Source organism: Callorhinus ursinus, unplaced genomic scaffold, assembly GCF_003265705.2.
Source record: "Callorhinus ursinus isolate GAN/ISIS: 27379988/994484 unplaced genomic scaffold, GSC_fseal_2.0 scaffold4, whole genome shotgun sequence".
Lineage (NCBI taxonomy): Eukaryota > Metazoa > Chordata > Mammalia > Carnivora > Otariidae > Callorhinus > Callorhinus ursinus.
The window spans coordinates 71013699-71039033 of NW_027397066.1; the positions used below are offsets into that span (position 1 = coordinate 71013699).

A 25335-nucleotide genomic window follows, 5' to 3' on the forward strand; every position below is an offset into this window, starting at 1 on the left:
GGGGGAGTGTAGATGTGGAGAAGGCACCAGAGGTGGCACAGGCAATCTTAAGAGTTCTTATAAAATAAAAAAAAAAGTGAAATAAATCAGAACGATGGCTAATTAAGTTTCAAACCTAGTTTTGTGTGTGTGTGTGTGTGTGTGTGTGTGTGTGTGAGTGTGATCTTATGTGATTCAAGAAAGGTTTAATGGCTTTCTCAATTCAGTTTTATCTACCACTGAATTTTATAATGTGATGTTCTCAAAATAGATTATTTCTTTAGTTTATATCATATTAAATAGTTTTCAAGATGCTTCCAATTTCATCCTCACAGCAACTCTATGGAGTATGCACAGTGGCTGCTAATATTCTTTTTTAAAAAAATTTTTATTGTTATGTTAATCACCATACATTACATCATTAGTTTTTGATGTAGTGTTCCATGATTCATTGTTTGTGCATAACACCAGTGCTCCACGCAGAATGCGCCCTCTTTAATACCCATCACCAGACTAACCCATCCCCCCACCTCCCTCCCCTCTAGAACCCTCAGTTTGTTTTTCAGAGTCCATCGTCTCTAATGGTACGTCTCCCCCTCCGACTTACTCCCCTTCATTCTTCCCCTCCTGCTATCTTCTTCTTTTTTTTCTTAACATATATTGCATTATTTGTTTCAGAGGTACAGATCTGTGATTCAACAGTCTTGCACAGTTCACAGCGCTCACCATAGCACATACCCTCCCCAATGTCTATCACCCAGCCACCCCCCCCCCCCCCCCCCCCCACCACTCCAGCAACCCTCAGTTTGTTTCCTGAGATTAAGAATTCCTCGTATCAGTGAGGTCATATGATACATGTCTTTCTCTGATTGACTTATTCCACTCTGGTTGCTAATATTCTTAATTTATGAATAAGAAATTGACATTGGAAAGGTGAAGTGAATTGCCCAGATTCACATAGAGTGACCAAACATCACAGTTTATCCAAGACTTAGGGGTTTCCTGGAACATGTGAATTTCAGCACTAAAACCAAGACAGTTGGTTTTCAGGGCTAAAACCAAAACCAAGGAGCTAATTGAGACTTAAATCTGGGTTCTAAATTCCAACGCTGTTTTTTTTTTCCTATGTTACATTATATCTAGGTTGTACAAACAACCAACTTCAAAGAAAGTATATTTTTCTCTAAGTGAATATCAGAAACACAACAATCTTCTACGTTTTTTAGATCACAGGATCTTTCTAGGCCATCAGGCCATCTCACATTCTCTTTTTAGCCATTTCACCATAAAATGTCATTATTACTCATGTAAATGTAAACTCTATATCAAGAAACTAAAAAAAATCAACTAAAGTTATTTTAAATATCTGCAAGACATGATCTGTCTCTAAAGGAGTAACTTGTTTTCCTTCCTTTTTTTACAGGGTCATTTGGCTCAGACACCAACACCACCTTTGGTAACTATGTCATTCAATTTTTTTTTATAAACATCTCATACAGTAAATTTAACACTCTTCTCATTACCTTAGGCCATTTGGACAGCAGTAAATCCAAACCGCAAGCAATTTATGTGTATCATATTTTTCTTTCCTTGGGAATTGCTAAAAGGAAAAATAAACAACTTTTTTTTTTCCTTTTAGGAGAGCAGTGAGTCATCAGAAGAAAACAAAGTTAGCTCCGAGGAACAGGTAATTAAACAGACCTTTCTTAACTTTTCAGGCTACTTAGGAATCGAAGGAAATGATGTTAGATTAAATTACCTGCAACCATTCTAAATGTAATATTTTCTAACCATTGGTTATGCTAGCTAAATCATCCCATAAAGTAGGAAGAGAAAGATGAGTAGGAGAATTCAGATGTGGACATGCTGTTCATTCCATATTTATCACTGGGGCCAGATTATAGACATTGTGGCCCCAGAGGTCCTCTAGTTAAAAAGAACACACACACACACACACACACACACAAATGGTCCTAGACTCTGTTAGACAAGTAATAGCTCATTTATCACTGTAAAATGTTGCTTTTACAATTGGAGCAGTTCAGATCAGACAGAGAAAGCTTCCTGGCTAACATGAAGTACCTGCTGGGCCTAGAGATCTCCTCCATGTCAAGGATCTTGTTGGAGCAGAGAATAGGAAAGCCCTGAAAAAACTTTAGTGAAACAGTTTCTTTAGTAATGATTTTTTTTATGAGACTTTTTTTTAATGAGACTTTAAAACAGTCTCAGTGGTGGGTGCCTGGGTGGCTCAGATGGTTAAGCGTCTGCCTTCGGCTCAGGTCATGATCCCAGGGTCCTGGGATCGAGTCCCGCATCGGGCTCCCTGCTCCTTGGGAACCTGCTTCTCCCTCTGCTTCTCTCTCTCTCTCTCTCTTTCTCTCTTTCTCTCTCCCTGTCTCTCATGAATAAATAAATAAAATCTTTAAAAAAAAATAAAAAAATAAAAAAAGTCTCAGTGGTGACCCTCGTAATAAGAAAAGCTGACTTACAATCCTTTAAGAAAAAAATTGGTTTTCTTCCTCTTATGTGTGCACTCTTTTTTTTTTTTTTCCATTTTCCCAAGACTAAATGTCATTACTTTCTTGGCTGTCCTATCATTTTGATCAAACTCAAACCCATGATGTTCCAGAGATTCCAGGAACCAGATTTCTCCCTGAAGCTTTGATCCATGTTGTATTCTATACTCAACCAGGTGGAAGATGAATTATTAGTCTTTTACCACTTTTGTCTGAGGAACATTCTAGGAATTTATAAGCATAGAATTGGGGATGTTTTCTGGAGATGTTATGATTTATTGCCTTAATATTCTCCGAGCTCTCAAATGAGAATAATAGTACCCGCTTGAGAAGGGTGCAATATGTGCCTTTTGAGGTATGGGGAGCTAAAAAGATGCTTAGTTCCAGCATACCAGTGTAAACTCTAGCAACGGGAGGAGATGTCATCGTTCTGTACTCCCAACTGTAAAGTCAGATATTGATCAGTAGGGACAAGTGGAAAAATAAAAACAAAGTCAGCAAGAATGCTCTGCTATGGGGTATGGTAAAGAGAGCAGATTTTTCCATAGCATAATGAATGAAGACTCACTATCCTTCCTTATCCGTGTAGTCCTTCCAATTGTTTGACTTATGGGCATAATCTCTCTGAGCCCACACTTAGAACTAAGCCTTCCTGGTGGTCCCACTAGTTGCAGTCTCCTAGCTAAGCCTTCTACAGGCAAGCCTCTGCCAGTGTGAATGATGTATAAATATGGTATGGGTGAGATGTATATCTTACCACAATATTTTACTTTCGTTTTAGCTAAAAGTTTCATTCTACTGCCCTACTACATTCTCCCCTCCCCCAGAGTTGATAAGAAAAAAATATTTGGGTCATTTTAAAATCTGTTTTAAAGATTTTAAAAACTGTTTTAAGCCAAACAATTTGATGAGTATTTCAAACATCTCTTTAACGTACAAAAAAAAAAAAATTCTCTGAGAGTTTCTTCCAGGAATCAGACTTACAATATGATTTGAGTTTCATGAATGTGATTTCTGTAGAGCTTTTTAAGAAAGTTTCTGTAGCACTGAGTGAATTGTGCCTATGTAAAATGGAATGACTTGAGTTTCAACTCCTCTACTTTCCTCTTTAACCTCTGGTAGACATGTTATTGAGCAGGAAAACTGACCATGGATTAGAAGGAGGGACATAAGAAAAAAGTAGGAGGAGCCTAGATAACACCCTCTATATCAGCTCCTGGAGTACTCATCATGTTTGTTAACCCCAAACTCCAGGCAAATGAAGACCCCAGTGACAGTGCTGAATCAGAGGAGGGCCTTGATGATCATCAAAATGTGCACAGGGCAGCTGATGGCCTCTCTAGGAATGGAGGAAAAGAAGGAGATGATAAAGATGATGATGAAGATGACAGTGGAGATGACACTTTTGGTGATGATGACAATAGCCCAGGACCTGAGGAGAGACAAGGAGGAAACTCCAGACTCAAAAGTAATGAGGACTCAGTTGACATCACACAATCCAGGGAAGACAGTGCCCCGCAAGGGGAAGACAGTGCCCCGCAAGGAGAAGACAGTGCCCAAGATACCACCAGTGAGAGCAGGGACCTTGACAATGAGGATGAGGTGAACAGCAGGCTTGAGAGAGGTGACTCTGCTCAAGAGAGTGAGAGTGAGGAGCACTGGGTGGGAGGAGGCAGTGAAGGGGATAGTAGCCATGGGGATGGCTCTGAGTTTGGTGATGAAGAAATGCAGAATGACGATCCAGACATTATCAGGAGTGACAGAGGCAACTCCAGAATGAACAGTGCTGGTGTCAAATCAGAAGAATCAAAAGGAAACAGTGATGAGCAAGCAAGCACTCAGGATTCAGGTGACAGCCAATCAGTGGAGTATCCCAGGATGAAAATTTTCAGAAAGTCCCGTATTTCTGAGGAAGACGATATAGGTGAGCTTGATGACAGCAACACAATGGAAGAAATCAAGAGTGACTCAACAGAAAACACCAACTCCAAAGAAGCTGGCCTCAGCCAATCCAGGGAAAACAGCGAGAGTGAATCTCTAGAAGAGAGTGAGGAGACTCAGTCTCAAGAAGACAGTCAAAATGTACAAGACCCCAGCAGTGAGTCTAGTCAAGAGGTTGATCTGCCATCTCAGGAAAATAGTAGTGAATCTCAGGAAGAGGCGGTGAGTGAGTCCAGGGGTGACAACCCAGATAACACCACCAGTCACTCAGAAGATCAGGGAGATAGTGACTCCAGTGAAGAGAACAGCTTGAATAAACCCTCCAGTTCAGAAAGTGAATCCACAGAGGAGCAAGCTGACAGTGAATCCAATGAAAGCCTCAAAGACTCAGAGGAGAGCCCAGAGTCCACTGAGGAGGAGAAGAGTTCTAGCCAGGAGGGCCTCCAGTCTCACAGTGCCTCAGCAGAGAGCCAGAGCGAAGAAAGCCATTCTGAGCAGGACAGCCAGTTTGAGGAAGACGATGCCAGTGATTCTCAGGACAGCAGCAAATCAAAAGAAGACAGCAACTCTACTGAGAACAAATCAAGCAGTGAAGAAGATGGTCACTCAAAAAACACTGAGATAGAAAGCAGAAAATTAACAGTTGATACTTATCACAACAAACCCATTGGGGATCAAGATGACAATGACTGCCAAGATGGCTATTAGCAACAACTTTTCCAAGAAGTGGCTCTCGACTTTGGAGTTGGAGAATAGGGAAATCATTATAACAATAATTTATTGATTTTTTTTATCAGAAGGACAAACAGGCCATTTCTTTCTGAAAGGAAATGCTGGATATATTTGTTTCTAGGGTGTCACCAATTTATAGGGGTTTAAATACTGTTAGAGGACACCAGGACACACTCAATGAGACTGGAAGCAAAGAAAGATGTGCATTTTAGCTTCACACCTGAAATAGTTGCTAACTCATTAACATAACCGTTCTTGAGGTTCTGTTATGTACCATGCACTGTGCTAGGGGCTGGGATATAAAGAAGCTTAAGGCTTGTTTCTTGCTCCTGAGGAGCTTATAGAGGGATACATAAACTTAAAAAGCTAAACAGGGATACATATGAGAGAAACAAGAATTATTACAATGCAGTGTGGTTAAGTGCTGTAAAAGGTATGAACAAAATATATGGGAGCACAGAAGATGGGACCAACTTTGCCTTGGAAAATCCGGGAGGGCTTCGCAGCAGAAAAGACGCTAGAGTTGGAGCACTGCATAACGTTTCTCCATTGAAGACAAGAGAATTCTATTCATTCTTTGAATAAGGAATAGTGAATCCTGTATGATTAAGTATTTAGTTTTAACTCTCATGAACACTGCCTCACTCACCACTGGTGATATGATATGGAAGACGGGGTGGGGGAGAAGAGTAGAAAGAAATCCCTCTTTAAATAGATAACTTTTAGCTTTATTTTTTTTCTAAAATCAGTCTATGTGCAATGCTGGAGAAAATTATTCTCTGAGTCCTTTACATATGTTGCACATAATGAAATTGTGTATATAGAATTCAGTTGATTTTTGCCAAATATCCTTTGAAATGTTACCTCAACATAAAATATGTTTTGTAATAAAGATAATATCTAGAAGAAGTATGTGTTTATTTTTATAGTAATATTGTTAGGAACTATCTGTATTAAATAACTCTTCCTTTAAAACATTAAAGAATAGTTTCCTTTCTTCCATTAAAATAAAAGATTTTCTTAAATTATTTCATGAAAATTTTATTTATAATTCAGGTGGCATTTTGAAAAAATTCCTTTATATGTTGCTTATGATATTTTACTAAATATACCTATTATAGATAAGGAAAAAAGAAAATGAAGCAAGCTCTCAACATTGCTTAAGGCCACCCCAAAAGTTCATGGTGGTTGAGTTTAACATTAGTTTTTGTTGGTCTCTCAGACTGTCATTGGTGTAAACTCTGGAATCTACAGGGAAACATATTCCTTACAATTTTAAATTCTCTGTAAGAAAATATCGCACCTCAGCACTTTTACTTTTCAAATGTGTTTTTAGCCACAATTCCACTATAGTACATTAGAATTCCCCTACAAATTTATTAAGAGAATCAGGACGACTTTCTTTTATTCATTCATTCATTCAATTTTTTTTGAGAGAGTATGCATGCATTGCATGCGTGAGGTGGGGAGGGGTAGAGGGAGAGAGAGAATCCCAAGCACGCTCCATGCCCAGTGCAGAGCCCAACGTAGGGCTCTGTATCACAACCCTGAGATCATGACCCCAACTGAAATCAAGAGTCAAGACACTTAACTGATTGAGCCACCCAGGTGCCCCCAGAAAGACTTTCTAACCTTCAGTCTGATCCTTCCCATCCTTCACATAGTTCCATTCCCTCACAATGTCAAAGCTGTGGTCACTTGGAGAATAAATATATATTCTCTAATCCCACCCCTTGAGATTTTAATTTAGTAGGTCTAGAGTGAAACCCAGAATTCTCTATTTTTAGAAGGATCCCAGGAGATTCTGATGTAGCCCATCCACATACTTACATTTGAGTTCTCTGGCTCTATGGATTAATTATCTGACTTTAACCTATAGGTTCCTGCCAACCCACAGCTTCTTATGAGGAGAACTGCCCCATGTTTGGACCTCCTGGGTGTCTGAGGCATAGGTGGTCAGCTTCTAACCATTCAATTGCCCTGCCTCACCATAGGTGATTGTACTGATGAGAACCTGACCCCAGGGGACTTGCCTATAGGCTGGTCAGCAGCCTCAGATGAGACATGTTGCAAAGGCTCTGCCTGAACATAAATGACAGTGGCTTGAGGTCTAATATGAATTTCCCTCTGTGGATATTTGAATATTTATGAAGATAGATGTCAACAAGTAATCAAAACAAAAACAGAAGGGAATACACAGAAAGCCAGAAATAGCCATTAGAGAGAGTCCATTAATGGTGAAGCACAAAACTGAAAATTATTGAGCTCTCAATGCTGAGAGGCAAAATCATAATCCTCTTGCTCTCATGCTTGGATCTTGACTCTTCTATTGCCCACTAGGCCTTCTTGGATTCCTATGATGTTCCTTCTTTTTAAGTGCCACTTGTATCCTTACAATATACTCACCTTTCTTGAGACAAGCTGAGTCAGTCTTTGTGACTTGCAAACAAAATGCCTAATCAACTCAGACTCATAACCTTAGGTTTTAAGTTTAGCGGTGTTCCTAGGTCATATAATTCCTTTACCAAGTTAACTAACAGGATTTTTAGAAGGAAGAATAATGATAAGAATTTTAGCTATGTTGGTGATAGAAATCAACTTAGGCAGATGCGGGAGAGTTTTAAGCTCTCATCGACTCATTTTATGTACTAGGTATAGACACTGGTCTATTTTGTAATCAAAAGTGGTATAAAAATATTATCCAAAGGAAAGCCGACTGGACTCGGGCTTTAGCTTTGAAGGTGTGTAAGTCTTCTCATGGAGTTCCTCATTGAAGTCTATAATGGATGAGTCCACTTGAGAAGCCAAATCACAATCAGAAATCAATCAATTTTTAGTTTATAATGGGAAGAATAAGAATTAAAGGCTATGAGATGAGCATAAATGAAAACACAAATGAGAACTACGTGGCACAAATGCTTAATAGCACTGGGCTAAAATAAGATGATGTATCTATGGTGCTCCATGAAAAACCTTACAGTTGGGACTCAAACTCTAGAAAGCTGACTCTTTCCTGGAAAGTACTCCAAAGAGCCACAATCAAGTCTTGCCACAGTGACCCTTATCTTCTAAGCTTACTAGGGTTAATCCACTCTTCTTTAAATGGCCCATTCTTTCTTTAAATACATTATTAGTACAGTCAAGTTGGTTTCTGTGGAGTCCTGCTGGCCTGGAGCCATTCTGTCTTCTTCAGATGATCTTGCATATTTATGTAGGTCTAAAAATTTAGTTCCTAAACTAAACAATCTTAATTTACTGCTCCTAGTTCCTGATGTGATGTGGACACTCTCTATGACTCCAAAATAAATACAAATTGATGGTTTCTAATCTTTTCCATTTACCCACTGACTAACTCAAACATTTATGGAGCACATCTTATGATCTATAGAAGGATGAATGGGATATGATTTCTGCCTTTAAGAAGCTCATCCTCTATGGCAGAGACAAAAGTGTATGCATTGTGATAGATGGTTAGAGCAGCTTTAGGGCTCTCAATAAATTTCCATGGGTATACATGGGAGGGAGTAATTAACCTGTTTAGAGAGTTGAAGAGGTATTGGGACAACCGATATAAACCTTGGGAAGTGAATAAGAAAACAGGGGAGAAGCACACTCCAAGCATAGGGAACAGAGAAGTAAATGTATAAATTGTTTATGGCATGTTAATGTATGATAAAAAACAGCTGGTGTTACCAAAGCATTGGGAAGTGAGGAAGAGAAAGGGGAAGTGATATGTGAAGGTCTCCGAATGCCAGATTAAGAATAGCCTTCACTATTAGTGAGTACCTTCCTGGAGCTAGGTTTTCATATATGATATATATATCATAAACAACTTTGACATAGATATTAAAAATTCTCTACCCCCTTTAAAAATATATAACAAATAAAGAATGGCAAATGAAAACACAGAAAAGCTAAGTTAAGCATCCTACTCTATAATCCGAGAAATAGCACAGTCTGATTCCATTTCTGTTCGATGATGAGCCACTGAAAGTTTTGGCAACTTTCAAATGTGCACTACAATACTACTGACTGTAGTCACCATGTTGTTTATTACATCACAGGATTTATTTATTTTAAAACTAAAAGTCTGTACCTCTTGACCCCCCTTCACCTATTTTGCCCATCCCACAAGCCCACCCTCTCTGGTAACCACCATTCTATTCTCTGTTTATGGATTTTGTTTTGTTTTGTTTAGATTCCACATATAAGTAAAATCATATGGTATCTGTCTTTCTCTGACTTATTTCATTTAACTTAATCCTCTAGGTCCATTTATGTTGTTGCAAATGGCAAGATTTCATTCTTTTCTTTATGTCCGAGTAGTATTCCATTGTATATATACACCACATCTTCTTAATCCACTCATCCATTGATGGAGATTTGTTTCAGTATTTTGGCTAATATAAATAATGCTGTGATGAGCATAGGGATGCATATATATTTTTTTATTTACAAATTTTTTTTAAAGATTTTATTTACTCATTCAAGACACAGAGATACAGAGAGAGAGAGAGAGAGCATGAGCAGGGGGAGAGGCAGAGGGAGAGGGAGGAGCAAGCTCCCTGCTGAGCCAGGAGCCGGATGTGGGGCTCGATCCCAGGACCCTGGGATCATGACCTGAGCTGAAGGCAGATGCTTAACCATCTGAGCCACCCAGGCACCCCGCATATATCTTTTTGAATTAGTGTTTTCATTTTCTTCAGATAAATACCCAGCAGTAGAATTGCTGGATCATATGGCAGTTATATTTTTAATTTTTTGAGGAACTTCTACACTGTTTTCCATAGTGGCTGTACTAATTTACATTCCCACAAACAGTGTATGAGGGTTCCCTTTTCCCATATCCTTGTCAACACTTATAATTTCTTGTCTTATTGATAACAGCCATTCTAACTGATATGAGGTGATATCTCACTGTGGTTTTGATTTGCAGTTCCCTAATGATTAGGGATATCGAGCATTTTTTCATGTGCCTACTGGCCATACGTATGTCTTCCTTGGCAAGAGTGTCTGTTCAGATCCTCTGCGCATTAATCAAATCACTTGTTTGTTTGCTATTGAGTTGTAAGAGTTCTTTATGTATTTTGGATATTAACCCCTTACTAAATATATCACTTGCAAATATTTTCTCCCATTCAGTTAAGTTGCTTTTCCACTTTCTTGTTGGTTTCCTTTGCTGTGCAGGAACTTTTTTAGTTTGATGTAGTCCCACTTGTTTATTTTTGCGTTTGTTGCCTTTGCTATTAAGAGTCAGATTCAAAAACTCATTGTCAAGAATCATGTCAAGGAGCTTACTCTTATGTTTTCTTCTAGGAGTTTTATGGTTTTAGGTCCTACCTTCAAGTCTTTAATTCATTTTGAGTTAATTTTGTATATGGTGTAACACAGTAGTCTAGTTTCATTCTTTTGCATGTGGCTGTCCAGTTTCCCAACACCAGTTATTGAACAGACTGTCCTTTCCCCATTGTATATTATTGCTTTTCTGTCATAAATTAATTGTCCATCTATGCCCAGGTTTATTTCTAGGCTCTCTATTCTGTTTCATTGATCTATTTTTTATGTCAATGCCATACTGTTTTGATTGCTATAGCTTTGTAATATAGTTTGAAATCAGGACACATGATGCATCAGGATGCGTTTCTCAAGTTTGCTTTGGTTATTCAGGGTCTTTCATGGTTCCATACGAATTTTAGGATTTTTTGTTCTATTTATCTGAAAAATGCCATGGATATTTTAATAGAGATTGTCTGAATCTGTAGATTGCTTTGGGTAATATGAACATTTTAACATTAATTCTTCCAATCCATGAATATAGACTATCTTTCCATTTATTTATATCTTTTTTTTTTTTAAGATTTTATTTATTTATTTGACAGAGAGAGAGACAGCGAGAGAGGGAATACAAGCAGGGGGAGTGGGAGAGGGAGAAGCAGGCCTCCCGCTGAGCAGGGAGCTTGACGTGGGGCTCGATCCCAGGACCCTGGGATCATGACCTGAGCCGAAGGCAGATGCTTAACAACTGAGCCACCCAGGCGCCCTCTATTTATATCTTTTTCAAATTCTTTCATCAGTGTCTTATAGTTTTCAGAGTACAGGTCTTTCAGCTCCCTGACTAAATTTATTCCTAGGTATTTTATTCTTTTTGATGTAATTGTAAATGAAATTGTTTTCTTAATTTCTCTTATAGTTTGCTGTTAGTATATAAAAACACAACAGAATTTTGTATAATGATTTTGTGCCCTGAAATTTTACTGAATTCACTTATTAGTTCTAACAGATTTTTGGTGGAGTCTTTAGGGTTTTCTGTACATAAAATCATGTCATCTACAAATAGTAACAGTTTAACTTCTTCCTCATTTGGGTGATTTTTATTTCTTTTTCATGCCAATTTCTCTGACTAGGACTTCTAATACTATGTTTAATAAAAGTGGCATGAGTGGGCATCCTTGTCTAGTTCCTGATCTTAGAGGAAAAGCTTTCAGTTTCACCTACTGAGTATGATGTTAGCTGTAGGCTTGTCATATATGGCCTTTATTATGTTGCAGTGCACTCCCCCTATACCCACTTTGTTGAGGGTTTTTACCATAAATGGATGTTGAATTTGACAAATGCTTTTTCTGTATGCATTGGAATGACCATATGATTTTTATCTTTCATTTTGTTAATGTGGTGTATCATGTTGATTGATTTGCAGATGTTGAACCATCCTTGCATCCTTGGAATAAATCCCACTTTATTATAGTATATGATCCTTTTAATGTATTGTTGAATTTGGTTTGCTAATATTTTGTTGAGGATTTTTGCATCTATGTTCATCAGGGACATTGAGCTGTAATTTTCTCTTTTTTTGTGGTATCCTTGTCCGGTTTTGGTATTAGGGCAATGCTGGCCTCATGAAATGAGTTTGGAAGTATTCCCTCCTCTTCAATTATTTGGAAGTTTGAGAAGGATAGATATTACAGCTTCTTTTTTTTTCTTAAGATTTTTTTATTTTTGTTTATTTGACAGAGAGAGAGAGACAGTGAGAGAGGGAACACGAGCAGGGGGAGCAGGAGAGGAAGAAGCAGGCCCCCTGCTGAGAGGGAGCCCGATGCGGGAGTCGATTCCAGGATCCGGGGATCATGACCTGAGCCGAAGGCAGACGCCCAACAACTGAGCCACCCAGGCGCCCCGGTATTACAGCTTCTTTGAATGTTTAGTAGAATTTATCAGTGAAGCCATCTGGTCCTGGGCTTTTTTTTTTTTTAAGATTTTATTTACTTGACAGAGAGAGACACAGCGAGAGAGGGAACACAAGCAGGGAGAGTGGGAGAGGGAGAAGCAGGCCCCCCGCTGAGCAGGGAGCCCGATGCGGGGCTTGATCCCAGGACCGTGGGATCATGACCTGAGCTGAAGGCAGATGCTTAACAACTGAGCCACCCAGGCGCCCCTGGCTTTTGTTTGACGGGAGGTTTTTGATTACTGATTCAATTTTCTTACTAGCAATCAATCTATTCAGATTTTCTGTTTCTTCATGATCAGTCTTAGAAGAGTGTATGTTTCTACAAATTTATCCATTTCTTCTAGGCTGTACAGCTGGTGTATAATTGTTCATAGTAGTCTCTTGTGATCCTTTGTATTTCTGTGGTATCAGTTATAACTTCTCTTTCATTTCTAAGTTTGAGTCCTCTCTTTTTTCTCTTGATGAGTCTAGCTGAAGGTTTATCAATTTTTCAAGGAACCAGCTCTAGTTTCATTGATCTTTTCTAATGTCTTTTTAGTCCATATTTAATCTATTTCCACTCTGATCTTTATTATTTCCCTCCTTCTACTAACTGGGCAACCAGAGAAAGGTGCTTAAAAATTGTCCTCCGTGTGGACTATGTGTATCTGCAGCCTTAGTGGGGAAGTAGAAGAGCATAGAGCCGGGGTGCTCCCCCTCTACTTTCACAGAGTAGCAGGAGAATGCAGTGACCATGTCCACAAGTGCCAACAAGAGAGAGGTAACAATGCAAAAATGGTGCTCACCAGCACTTCTGTCCCTGGAGAGAGTCCCAACAGGCCCCTGCCTGTCCATAGACATTTTAAGTTTTGCAAATCAATCTCCTTCACATATAGTCTAGGTGCTTTTCAAACAGAACTTCAAAGCTCCCTCACCTAGGTACTTTTCAAATTGCTGCTTTTGCACTGGACCCCAGGGCAAGTGAATCTTCAATGCAAGCCCTTTAAGAAGAGTATCTCAGTGCCCTAGAGCTCTCTGGGTCTCCTAGACATAAGCTTCATTGCTTTTCAAATCCTCATGTCTTTCTGGTGCAGGTCCCAAGGACTGGGGTGCCTCATGTGGGGCATGAACAAACCCCACACTCCTCAGCAAGAAGCTCTGGTTTGTGCGATTCCTCCTAATTGGGATCAGAGGTGGATTTTTGGTGAGACTGTATCTTTGCCTCTCCTACCCATCTCAATGTGGCCCTTTTATTGTTTGTTGTGAAGGAGTTTTCCACTACTTTTCAGGTCTTTTTCAGAGGGAACTGTTCCATATGTAGCTGTAAATTTGGTGTGTCTGTGGGAGGAGGTGTCTCAGGATCTTCCTATGCCACCATCTTGGACTGCCTTCCCTCAAAGGAATACACATTTTAAATTTCTCAAATGTTAATAGGATACATAATGAAAATAAATAGTCTCAAAATAAAATTTTAAACCATAAGGTTCCTTTGTATTCCAAGTATATTTAGATTCCATGTTATATGTAGATATTGTAGAGACTGAGAATTGTCCCAGTGTCCATTCTCCTCCTCTTTGTGTTAGTAACAGAAATCTTTGGTTTGCAGTTGGGTACATAGCTGCTCAGAAGACTCCTTTCCTTCTCAGCCTCTTTGAAGCCAGGCATGCACACGTGGCTAAGTTCTGGCCAATGGAAAGTGAACAGAAGTGGTGCGCTCTGCCTCTTTCCTTTCCTCTCTTCCCACTGGCTGGAAACTGGCAACTGCTGAAATAGCCTCTTTGTAACAAAAGGTGCCCTCATCTTGGTTGTTTCATGAGAAAGAAATAAAGTTCAATCTTATTTAATCCACTGTATTTGGGGGCCTCCCTATTACAGCAGCTTAATCCCTATTCTCACTAACACATGTTTTTTGTGTATATTCAGGGACTATGTGAAAATAATTTTAATTGCATAATATTTTAGATTTCTTACCAAAAACATTGGGTACCTTTCCTTTACTTAATAACTGAAAAAAACATATTCTTCATTTGTGCTCTCATAATATTTTTATGTGTACTCCACAGGCTTTAGTATTATTGAAATGAAATTAATTTTTAGACTATAAATTATTAATGTGGTATAGAAAAAATACACAATGAAGTCAGTTAAAATAAATGAAATATTTAGCCTTCACCAAAATGGGTAATGAAGAAAATGCTCCAGCATATAAACTATTCCTTGTGAATAAATGGTAGTTATACCAATGTTTCATGCTACTGCTAGATACATTTGGTCTACAACAAGGACTAAAACTATTGGTCAAAATTTCGTTTTGAGATATTGATTATTCAAGTACAATTTTCAAACCTGGCCATTATGGATGAGTGTAATGAACATGAGATAAGGATGTAGACCGGCTTCCATTCCATTGTAAACTAATAGTACTGGTTCTCAACCCTGGCTGCACATTACCTGAGGAGTTTAAAAAAAAAAAATTCTCTGCCCAGGCTCTATCCCAGTCTATTCTGACTTAATTGGTCTATGTTTGGGCTTTGGGACTGGTAGTTTTTTAAAGTCCAAGGTAATTCTAAAGTGTAACCAACATTGAGAACTCCTGCAATAATATAATAGTTAATTCCAGAAACTTTGGGTCATTCTTGGGTCCCAGTTGTAGGTCTAATTTTGGAAATAAAACACTAAACAAACTTCAACCCCATTTTATACAATGAGCTGAATTCTTACATCAGTTACAGAGGCTTCTCTGCTTCCTCTGTCAACACATAAATAGGCCCAACATTTGAGTAACTGGAGCATATAGTTATCATCAACTCCCAGATGGCACCTAGTTAAGACAACCAGTTATCATAAAAAAATGTAAGGATATTTTTGCTTTTTGGGCAACTGCCCATCCCAAGGTCAGTCAGAATATAACATCTCTTGAGTTTTACTTTTGTCGGCTTTCTATCAGCATGTGTCTTGTCATTAAAATAAATCTTGCTTAAGCTCATGAATGGTTTCCGTCTGTGCTTGCACTGCAATATAACAGATATAACAGATGGAAGAAATTATAGGAGGAGAGATATCTACAGACTGTAGATCTCACGGTGAGACACACGAAACAGAAATCTTGGCTTTCACTTTTTGGCACAGATTATAACTATTATTTTAAGCAACTGAATATAAATGCAGTGTTTGGTCAAAGACTCCTTTGTAATTGATGTGAAAGAGACCATTACCCTTCTGTTCTGTAACACAAGCCATCCTTTATGAATGGTCGGTGTAGCAGATTGTCTGGAAGCCCCCCCATGGGGACGAAGAGAACCAGCAGAAGGGAGGGTGCAGGAAGTCTGGCTGGGGTGTTACTGGGCCCATACCCACGCTCACCTCAAATAGAACTTCAAAGCCCGCTCCTCTCCTTCCTGCGGTGGTTGTTTCCCCACCCCATCCTCCCTCTCCCCAAGTTGATACCAAGCTAGGGTAATAAATAAGGCGTTCACATAGGTAGATAAAGGATAAACTTTGCTATACTTTAAAATGGTGACAATTTTAGTAAAAGAAAGTTTTGTTTGTCCTTTAGATGTTTCACTCTGAGGATGAACCTCAGAGTATTTGTCCTTTATCCTGCCCCACACGGGACTTAAAGAATATGAATTACTCTCTCCACTTATCTTAGCTCCAGCTTCACGAAAGGGAAAGCTTGAAGGGATCAAATGACCCCAAGGGAGAAAAAAGGGCTAAAATCATGGCGGGGATTAAAGAAGAGAAGAAAGAGGAGGACAGAGAAGGGCGAGCAGAGGGAAAGGCCCCCTTTATGTCCATGAGAATTGGATTCCATATGGGTCAATAATTATCCTGAAGGGCAAAGTAAGGAGCTATCTTCACTGTCTCCTAGAAACTGTTTGTGTACTTGAAGGGGCAATGTTAAGATTTTCCCTCTGAGAGTAGACTGTACCTTCCCGACTTTTCAATTAAGGAGAGGAGTAAGGGGGCTGCAGCAATTCTGAGGGATTCTGGCAAATTGAAGTCCATACATATAAGGAGGCCAAGGAGATGTTGTATTTAATAAAGTGGGACAGAATACTTCATACCTTGGCCAAAACTATATTCATGAAGTTCAGAATCTGATACAGAACAGCAGTCCCATAGAGAAGATGCAAATATTTACTAGCTCACCCTAACATGACTTGACATGATGAGTCCCATCAGTGGGTACACAGCCTGACCTCCTGGTCATCACTCTGTAAGCATGCATATTTTTCCATAGTTACAATGATAGTGACTTTTAATTTTCTCACCTAACTTACATATTTTTAATGTTGTACGGTTTTCAAGTTATCACTAATTACCTAGTTACTTATACATCTTCCTTTCTTCTTTTTTGCCTTTTATTAATGGACATGAAGCACCAGACAAGTTTACGCAAATATTATTTTGCTACTTGTCAACCTTAGATTATCTACTCTCAATTTACTATAGAAAAGACCAATCCTTACCAAGAGCAGCAGTGAAAAAATCTTTTCGGCTAGATGCCTTTTAATTTAACTACATATATTCTTCCACCCAGTCTGAATGGAGAATCACATGTGTCTTTTTAACCTCCCTCTATCGCCATATACATATAACTAGGCTACAAGTTGCTTGATTTAATGTTCGTAATTTAATAGCACCAACTAGAGTAAAAATGTAAATTACTCAACAAGAACAATTTCTAAATTGCAGCCTTTCCGGAGTTCAGATCTGAGAGTCATAACTGAACAATAGGATTATGAGCTAGAAGATAAGAATTATAATTAAACACGAGAATTTATGTTTATATTAAAAAAAAAACTAGGGTTCTGTAAGATAGTTTCAAACCCTGGAGTTCAAGAATTTTTGAATTGATAACCCAGCTCTGTAATTTCTCTAACTCCCAGCAGGTGGCAATGTTGCTTGTTGTCGTGGCCCCTGCGGTAGCTGGACGAGGGGAAATCAGAACACAAGTCAATCTCAGACAGAAATGTGGGCCGCTCTTGCCTTACAGAGATGCACTCCCTTGTTTGCCACTAATAACTTTCCAAGTATTTCTTTTTTTTTTTTCTCGGTTCAAGTTTAATAGAAACAAAAGACAAAACCTGATGCCCTGCTACTGTACATAACAGCTGGCCTGCCCCATAACATCTCAGGCCGTTCTCTCCAGAGGAAGGAAGGCTGGCCTCCCCAACCCCTGCAGAAAAGGCCTGTCCTGTCCCCATACCACATCTGCACAGTCTAAAGTCTTATGTTCTAAGCATGACAATAATACAAGAGAGATTTTGTTTTCATGGCCACCCACTGCAGCCCAGCCCTAAAACGACCCGGCGCTCACTTCTGCTTAGAGAAATATTCTTTGCTCTTCTGGACATCAGGCTTGATGTTATCACTGCCAGGCTTCCAGCCAGCTGGGCACACTTCCCCGCGCTTGTCAGGAAACTGGAAGGCCTGAACCAGTCGCAGAGTCATCCACAGAGCGGCCGACGGGAAGGTCATTTACCGTGATCTGCCTAAGGATACCTTTATCACCAACGATAAAGAGGCCCCTGAACGAGATGCCTTCATCAGCCTTTAAGACTCCATAGTCCTGAGCAATGGTGCGCTTGGGGTCTGATACCAAGGGAATGTTCACGGGTCCCAGTCCTCCTTGGTTCTTGGGTGTGTTGCTCCACGCCAGGCGACAGAAATGAGAACCCACAGAAGCGCCAGTCACTTGACAGTTGAGTTTCTTAAATTCTTCTGCCCTGTCACTGAAAGCAGTGATCTCCGTGGGCACACAAAGGTGAAGTCAAGAGGATAAAAGAAGAACACAATGCACTTTCCTTTGTAGTCAGATAGGCTGAGGTCTTTGAACTGGCCATCTGGCATGACAGCCGTGGCTATGAAGTTGGGGGCAGGATGCCCAATTGTGGCATTTCCCGAAGACATCTTGCTATCAGCGGCTCTGAAAGCAAAAAGGCCGAAGACAAGGCAGGAAGAAGACACCTCCAAGTATTTCTTACACTGCAGTTAGCTTTACCCCTGAAAAATGTAATTCCTCCCCGCCCCCGTCACCTCTCCCCTGCAACTGCACAGTGGTTCCCTTTGTCTGTCAGTGGTATGTGGGATGGATAAGAACAGGGCACAGGGAAAATAACTAGGGGACTCCCACAGTTTTATTTAGGCCTCCTCGGGCAGGCCTAAGGAACTATGTAAACCAGGAAGGTGGCCACCGCCAGACTTCTGCCTCTGACTTTTGTCTCGGTTTCTGCCTGTGTATTTGATTCTCTGTCTCCCTCTTGAAGACAGAGGCTCTCTCTCTCTTTGGTATATGTAGGAGAAAGATAGCCTGACCCTACATTTTCTGCCACCACCGAAATGGACTTTTTGTCAGCCACAGGGAAAGATTTATTGGCCTAGTCTAGACCAAGTACCTGTGCCCAGTGGAATAGGATCAAATTGTATAAAATGGATGTGCCCTAGCCATGCACACAAGAGAAGCAGGTCAGTTTCTGGAAGATGGGGGTTGGGATGCACAGACTTCATAATGCATCTAGTACATAGTGAGGCCTACGTATAAGGTAATGGTAGAACGTAACCATGGTAATGTTGAGGGAATAATGAATAGGGGTAATAGATGAGGAATAATCTGTACGACATGGAGAATGATTAGATTGAAGGTGAAAGAAAGCATCAAAAAAACCTCCAAGTCCACACAAGAAAAGAGAGAAGTGGGAGGTATGGGGGAAGATGGTGATCATGATAGACACAGACCATTTTAACCGGCTTGGAAAGTCCACTAGGATTGTTGTGGCAGATTAGAAAATAGGTCAAGAAGGGATTTAAATTTAGTTTTATTCAGCTTAATAATTTGGGAAATTGCTTTAAATTTTGAAACTTAATTTTCTTAAAGCCAGAAATGAACTGGCTTCCTTCTTCTGGCAGAAGCACCACAGTGAATCATATAACCTTAAAAAGAACCGAAGAGTGGCAATTTTCTTCCCAGGAGCATTAGTTCTATTTCTAATGGGCATTTTTTTCCCCAAACCCAATGCCACAAACCATAAAATAAATCATAAAGATAATTAACACTCAGAAGGGAGACTAATAGGGCCCCTTTAAATACTGAAAATATAATGAAGTCAGGATTTCAGTCCAAAGTAAGTCCTTTTACTTGCATAAATACAGACAGCATGGAGGACTAAATCAAGGAGTTCTTGATTCAAGTCTAATTTGGCTCCACTGAACTCTAACCCTCTGTATTTATTTAAGAAACATTGCCTTGATAGATGAATGGATAAAGAAGTTATGGTGTACGTATATGTATGTGTGTGTGTGTGTGTGTGTGTGTATATATATATATATATATATATATATATAATGAAATATTACTCAGCCATAAAAAACAAGGAAACCCTACCATCTGTAACAATATGGATGGATCTTGAAGAAATTACATTAAATGAAATAAGTCAGAGAAAGACAAATGCCGTATGATCTTGCTTATATGTGGAATCTAAAAAACTGAACAAAACACCCAACTCACAGAAAAGAGATCAGATTAGTGGTTACCAGAAGCAAGAGGCAGGAGATAGGAGGAGGGACAATTGGAGGAAGGTGGTCAAAAGGCAGAAAATTCCAGTTTCTTCCAGTTATAAATAAGTAGTAGAGATGTCATGTACACCATGATGGCTACAGCTAACACTACTGCAAGATATATAGGAAAGTTGTTAAGGGAGTAGATCCTCAGAGTTCTCATCACAAGGAGATTTTTTTTCTTTTTATTGCACCTATGATATGATGGATGTTAACTAAACCTATTGTGGTAATCATTTTACAATATTTGCAGATCAAACTATCATGCTGTACACCTTAAACTTATACAGCAATATATGTAAATTATTTACCAATAAAACTGAAATAAAAGGAAAAAAGGAAAAGCAAGAAATATCACCAATATTACTCAGACTAAGCAATAAAAGATAGAAAGGAATCATAACTATATGCAATGTGTAGATATACTAAATGCCCTATATATTCTATTAAAGTTGAAAGAATTGATATTGTTCCTGTTGCACTAAAAGATCTTGTGGTTTAGCAGAGCAAAGGCACTAAACCTAAAGAACTTAATCCAGCGCTCTATTCCAATAGAAAGGCACTAAGCGATCTTGAGCAACTGATTTGCTTCTACATCACAATTTGCCATTTCACAGTCCATAAAAATCAAACAGTATACATTGTGGAATATTGCCTGATATATGGCAAGCATTACTTATTCAGCCCTTCTTTCAAAAAGCACTGAGTACCTAGCAAGTTAGGGAGGGTTTGGTCCCATCATGCCTATATTTCTTTTGATCAAAACCCTATTTATAGTATTTCCTTTCATGTATCAAAACCCTGTATCAAAACCCTTTCCTGTATCAAAACCCTTTACTCTTTTGCTCCTATGGGTTACTTTATATTCTATATTGGTTCCCATGGAGGTGAGATTACTGATTTATTTATACCACTCCATTTTCCTTTAAACTGCTCTTCCATTTTCCACCCTGTCCTTGACCATCCTAAACAATGTATTTATTTTGTTGTCCCCACAGAAAATACTTGGGAACATGGGATAATTTTTTATTATTTGAAGGAGCCTCTAGACTTAGGAACAGAAATTTAAAACTCTGAGTGTTATCTATTGCTGAGTAACAAATCACCCCAAACGTAGAGGCTTACAAAAAAACAGTTATAATCTCACAGTTTCTGTGGGTCAGGAACCTGGGCTTGGCTTAGCTGAGTCCTCTGCTTTAGGGGCTCTCACATGCTATGATAAAGGTGTGCTGCAGTCACCTCAAGTCTGAAAGGATCTGCTTCCAAGCTCACTCATGTGCTTATGGGTAAGATTCAGTCCCTCACAGGTTGTTCCTCTAAAGTTCTTTGTTCCTTGCTGGCTATTGGCTGGAGGCAGCTCTCAGTCCTTATTATTTCCTTACCTGTCCTTGTACATCCTCTTTGCTTAATTAGCTGCTATTGCCCAAATTTGCCATGCATTTCTCAATTTTGTGCCTTTCCACAATATGTTCTATGTTTAAAGCACTGTATTCTCACTCTGTGCTTTTCCATGGGCTATTTTCTATACTCTCTACTCCTTCCTCTTTGTTCAGCAAACTCTCAACTATCTTTCAAAATTCATCTTAGTCATTCTTTTTCTATGAAGTTTTACCTGAATTTCTTTTGCAAGAAAAATGTTGTTTTTGTTGACTTGTATACTATCATAGACTATACTGGAAGAACTGTTTACATATATGTCTGTATATCTAGGCTTTTTGGGCACTAAATATGTCTTCCTCATCATTATAGTCCCACTACCCAAGACAGTGCTTAATTTATAATAGGTGATTAATTAATGTCAGAGTAAAAAAAGAAGAAAGGAAATACTGTACACTTTGGAAATCTATTGTGTCAGTTCAGCCTCTACTCAAAAAGCTTCTTAAAAGAGTATAAATTGGAAATAAAGGAAAATAACAATAGAATATTTGTAGTAATTCTGTCATTAAAGATTTCTTGTGTTAAATTTGGCTCTTCCTTGTAAATCCACAGTATATCTCTTATAAAGACAGGATGGTCAATTGGCCAACCACATGTCTTGGTTGGGCTTACTTAGTTCACAGATGCTGGAAAACCCATTTGCCACCATTTAATTGATAATCAAAGCATACGGTTTAGTTCAGCAACATCAAATCTCTACCCTCTAAGTTGTTAAATTAGATCCTGAGAATACCAACTTGAATTCTTTGCTAATTCTTAAGGGTGGATATGTATTACATTAATTTTCTCTATGTGTTCTAATTTGGCTCTCCTACTAAACAAGACCACACATATCCTATGAATGTTGACTATATCATTTGACCTTCATAGAATAACTTTAAATAAATGCATATAGGAAAGTTACATGAAATAATTACATGAAATGATACTCATATTTATTGTAAGGAATGTTGTGAAAGATAATTTCCTGTAGTCCTCCTTATGTTGATACATAGAGAAATTGCTCTTGGTTTTCATTACCAGGAAATGCTGTATCTCCTGGGCAACTGATTTATTTTTAAAAAAAATTTTTAAAGATTTTAAAGATTTTATTTATTTATATGTCAGAGAGAGAGAGAGGGAGAGCACACAAGCAGGGGGAGCTGCAGGCAGAGGGAGAAGCAGGCTCCCTGCTGAGCAAGGAGCCCAATGCAGGACTTGATCCCAGGGTCCAGGGATCATGACCTAAGCTGAAGGCAGATGCTTAATCGACTGAACCACCCAGGCGTCCAGCCACTGATTTACTTTGAATCCTGTAACCAGTAATGCTTCTCTCCCTTTTCTGCTACCAGAAAGTTTAGAAAAATACTTAGGGCCCAATGTTAATAAATGCATAATAATTCATGACTTATATTTTTTAAAGACTTATTTATTTTAGAGAGAAAGAAAGAGAGCCTGTTGGGTGGGGGGCAATGGGAGAGGGAGACAAGAGAGAGAATCTCAAGCAGACTCCCTGCTGAGTGCGGAGCCGGAAACAGGGCCTGATCCCAAGACGATGAGATCATGACCTGAGCCAAAATCTATAGTTGGCTGCTTAACTGACTGAGCCACCCAGGTGCCTGTCCCATGACACAGATTTTTTAATGCACTAACCATTTCCTTGGCTTTATTTTATTTATTTTATTTTCCTACCCCTTCCCCTTCACTCAGATTCATTTTTCTATTTAGTTTTTCCCCATTTGGTATTTTTGTAAGCTGTCTCAAATCCTTTTATAGTTATCAAGACAGAGCTAAACTAAATTAAATAAAAGTACAATTATCTTATTGGGCATTTGTGGTTCTTTGAGGGGGAACATAATCCCCTACATACTTCAAAGCAAGTATAGACTTTATCTTCAGCAAGCAAATTGCAAAGCACATGAAGTATCTGGAATGCCAAGGACCCAACATCTTCCCAATTACTTATTGTCAGATTTTTGATATTTTACCTCCAAGAAAAATGATCATAAAATGACTTATTCAAGCATGTAAAAGAACAACCATGTTCTTTACAAACTCTCTCATAAATCATGTACCAGCCAAATAACCAAGATGTCACTGATTTGATCCACTGTGATTTCCACCATGCTGTGAGGATAGTGTGGGTTCTAACCCTGGATGGCCCTCTACAGTCTAGTGGAAATTACCATTACCATGTGAGATGACATAGCAAACTTTTCTTCAGTTATTAGACTGGTGTGATTTTTAAAAAAGTGAGTGATCGGGGGGCGGAGCAAGATGGCGGAGGAGTAGGAGACCTGGATTTCGTCTGGTCTCAGGAATTCAGCTGGATAGGGATCAAACCACTCTGAACACCTACAAACTCAACAGGAGATCAAAGAAAAGAACAGCAACAACTATCTGAACAGAAAAGCGACCACTTTCTGGAAGGTAGGATGTGCGGAGAAATGAATCCGAGGCGATATTCGGAAGGATAGACGGTGGGGAAGGGGGCCTCCGTCGGCCGCTTCTGGCAAGTGATAGAACCGCGGAGCACAAATTTGGACCTTTGAGAAGTCGGTTGTGCTGAGGGACGTCGCTCCCGTGGCTAAGCGGGGGGTGGAAGCCTCGCGGGACAGTGTGGTCTCAGGACCCTCGGGGTCACAGAAAGACAGGGGGTGCCTGAGTGCAGCAGAGCTCCCAGGGATCAGAGCGGGGAAGCCAGCCGCAGAGACGGAGTCGAGGCGCGGGCTCTCAGCTCGGGGTTGCCATAAACTGTGATGTGCGGCACAGTCGGGCCATTGCTCCTCCAGCAGGGACCCAACAAGCGGCAGAGTCAGGGAGACTCCCCTTCCTCCCCCGGGAGGAGTGGCGCGGGAGCGCAATGCAGGGATCTGCTGGGTTTAGAGACTCCACACGGGGTCAGGTGCCAGAGATAGAAATGCTCGGTCACAGGCCGGGTGAGCACAGAGTGAGGCTGGAGACCGGGGAGACGGGAGTGACTGCTTTTCTCTGGGGGCGCACTGAGGAGCGGGACCCCGAGTTCTCAGCTCCTCCCAGGCGGAGATTGGGAGGCCACCATTTTCACTCGCGTCCTCCAACGCAGTACAGAAAGCTTGCAGGGAACAAAAGCTCCCGAGAGCAAACCCGAGCTGATTACTTAGCCCAGACCCGGCAAGGGCGGGGCAATTCCGCCTCCGGCAAAGACATTTGGGAACCATGGCAACAGGCCCCTCCCTCAGAAGATCAGCACGAACAGCCAGCCAAGACCAAGTTTACCGATCAATGAGATCGGGAGAACTCCACCGCTAGGGGAATACTGCACATAGAATTCATGGCTTTTTTACCATGATTCATTAGTCTTTCAAAGTTAATTTTTTTTTTGAATTTTTCTTTTTCCCTTTTCCAACCAACATTTTATCAATCCCTTTTTTATTTTTCATTTTTAGAGTCATATTCTATCCCTTCATAGTAGTTACCTTTATTTTTGGCATATATATAAGTTGTTCTCTCTTTAAAATTTTGAGATATAGTTTCTTCTAAAATATCAAAATATACCCTAAATCTCTAGTGTATGGCTTTTTTCCAGTCTCCTGCCTGATCACATTCTCTCCCCCTTTCTTTCTTTCTTTCTTTCCTTTTTTTAAAATCCTCTTCTTTATTTTTTCAAACACCTTCTGATCAATTCCTTTTTTAAAATTTTTTATAATTTTCATTTTTACAGTCATATTCCATCCCTTTGTCGTATCAACCCTTATTTTGTACATATATAAGTCTTTCTTTCTTTAAAATTTTAGGAGGCACTTTCTTCTAACAGACCAAAATACACCCAAAATCTAGTGTATGGCAATGATCTATGCACCAGCCTGATCATAGTTTGATCATATTCTGTTTTTTTGTTTTGTTCTGTTATTATTTGTTTTTATCTTTTTCTTTCTTTCTTTTTTTTTTTCCTCTTTCTTTTTTCTTTCTTTCCCTTTCTTTTCCCCTGGTTTCAGGTCTTTT

The 25335-nt window shown here is 39.5% G+C and overlaps 1 protein-coding gene, 1 long non-coding RNA gene and 1 pseudogene across 4 annotated transcripts in view; 1 reads left to right on the forward strand and 2 right to left on the reverse strand.

Moving 5' to 3' along the window:
• DMP1 (dentin matrix acidic phosphoprotein 1) overlaps window positions 1-6098 on the forward strand; it is a 36150-nt gene extending 30052 nt beyond the window's left edge. For both annotated transcript variants that reach the window (XM_073891194.1, XM_073891195.1), the window contains 3 exons: window positions 1403-1435; window positions 1619-1666; window positions 3750-6098. In XM_073891194.1, the coding sequence (XP_073747295.1) occupies window positions 1403-1435; window positions 1619-1666; window positions 3750-5144 (1476 nt within the window). In that variant the 3' untranslated portion in view covers window positions 5145-6098. The remainder of the gene's footprint in view (window positions 1-1402; window positions 1436-1618; window positions 1667-3749) is intronic.
• LOC141372479 (uncharacterized) overlaps window positions 1-25335 on the reverse strand; it is a 272954-nt gene that overhangs the window by 111412 nt on the left and 136207 nt on the right. The gene's annotated exons all lie outside the window — the stretch shown is intronic.
• On the reverse strand, window positions 17542-18297 carry LOC112825499 (peroxiredoxin-1 pseudogene; annotated as a pseudogene).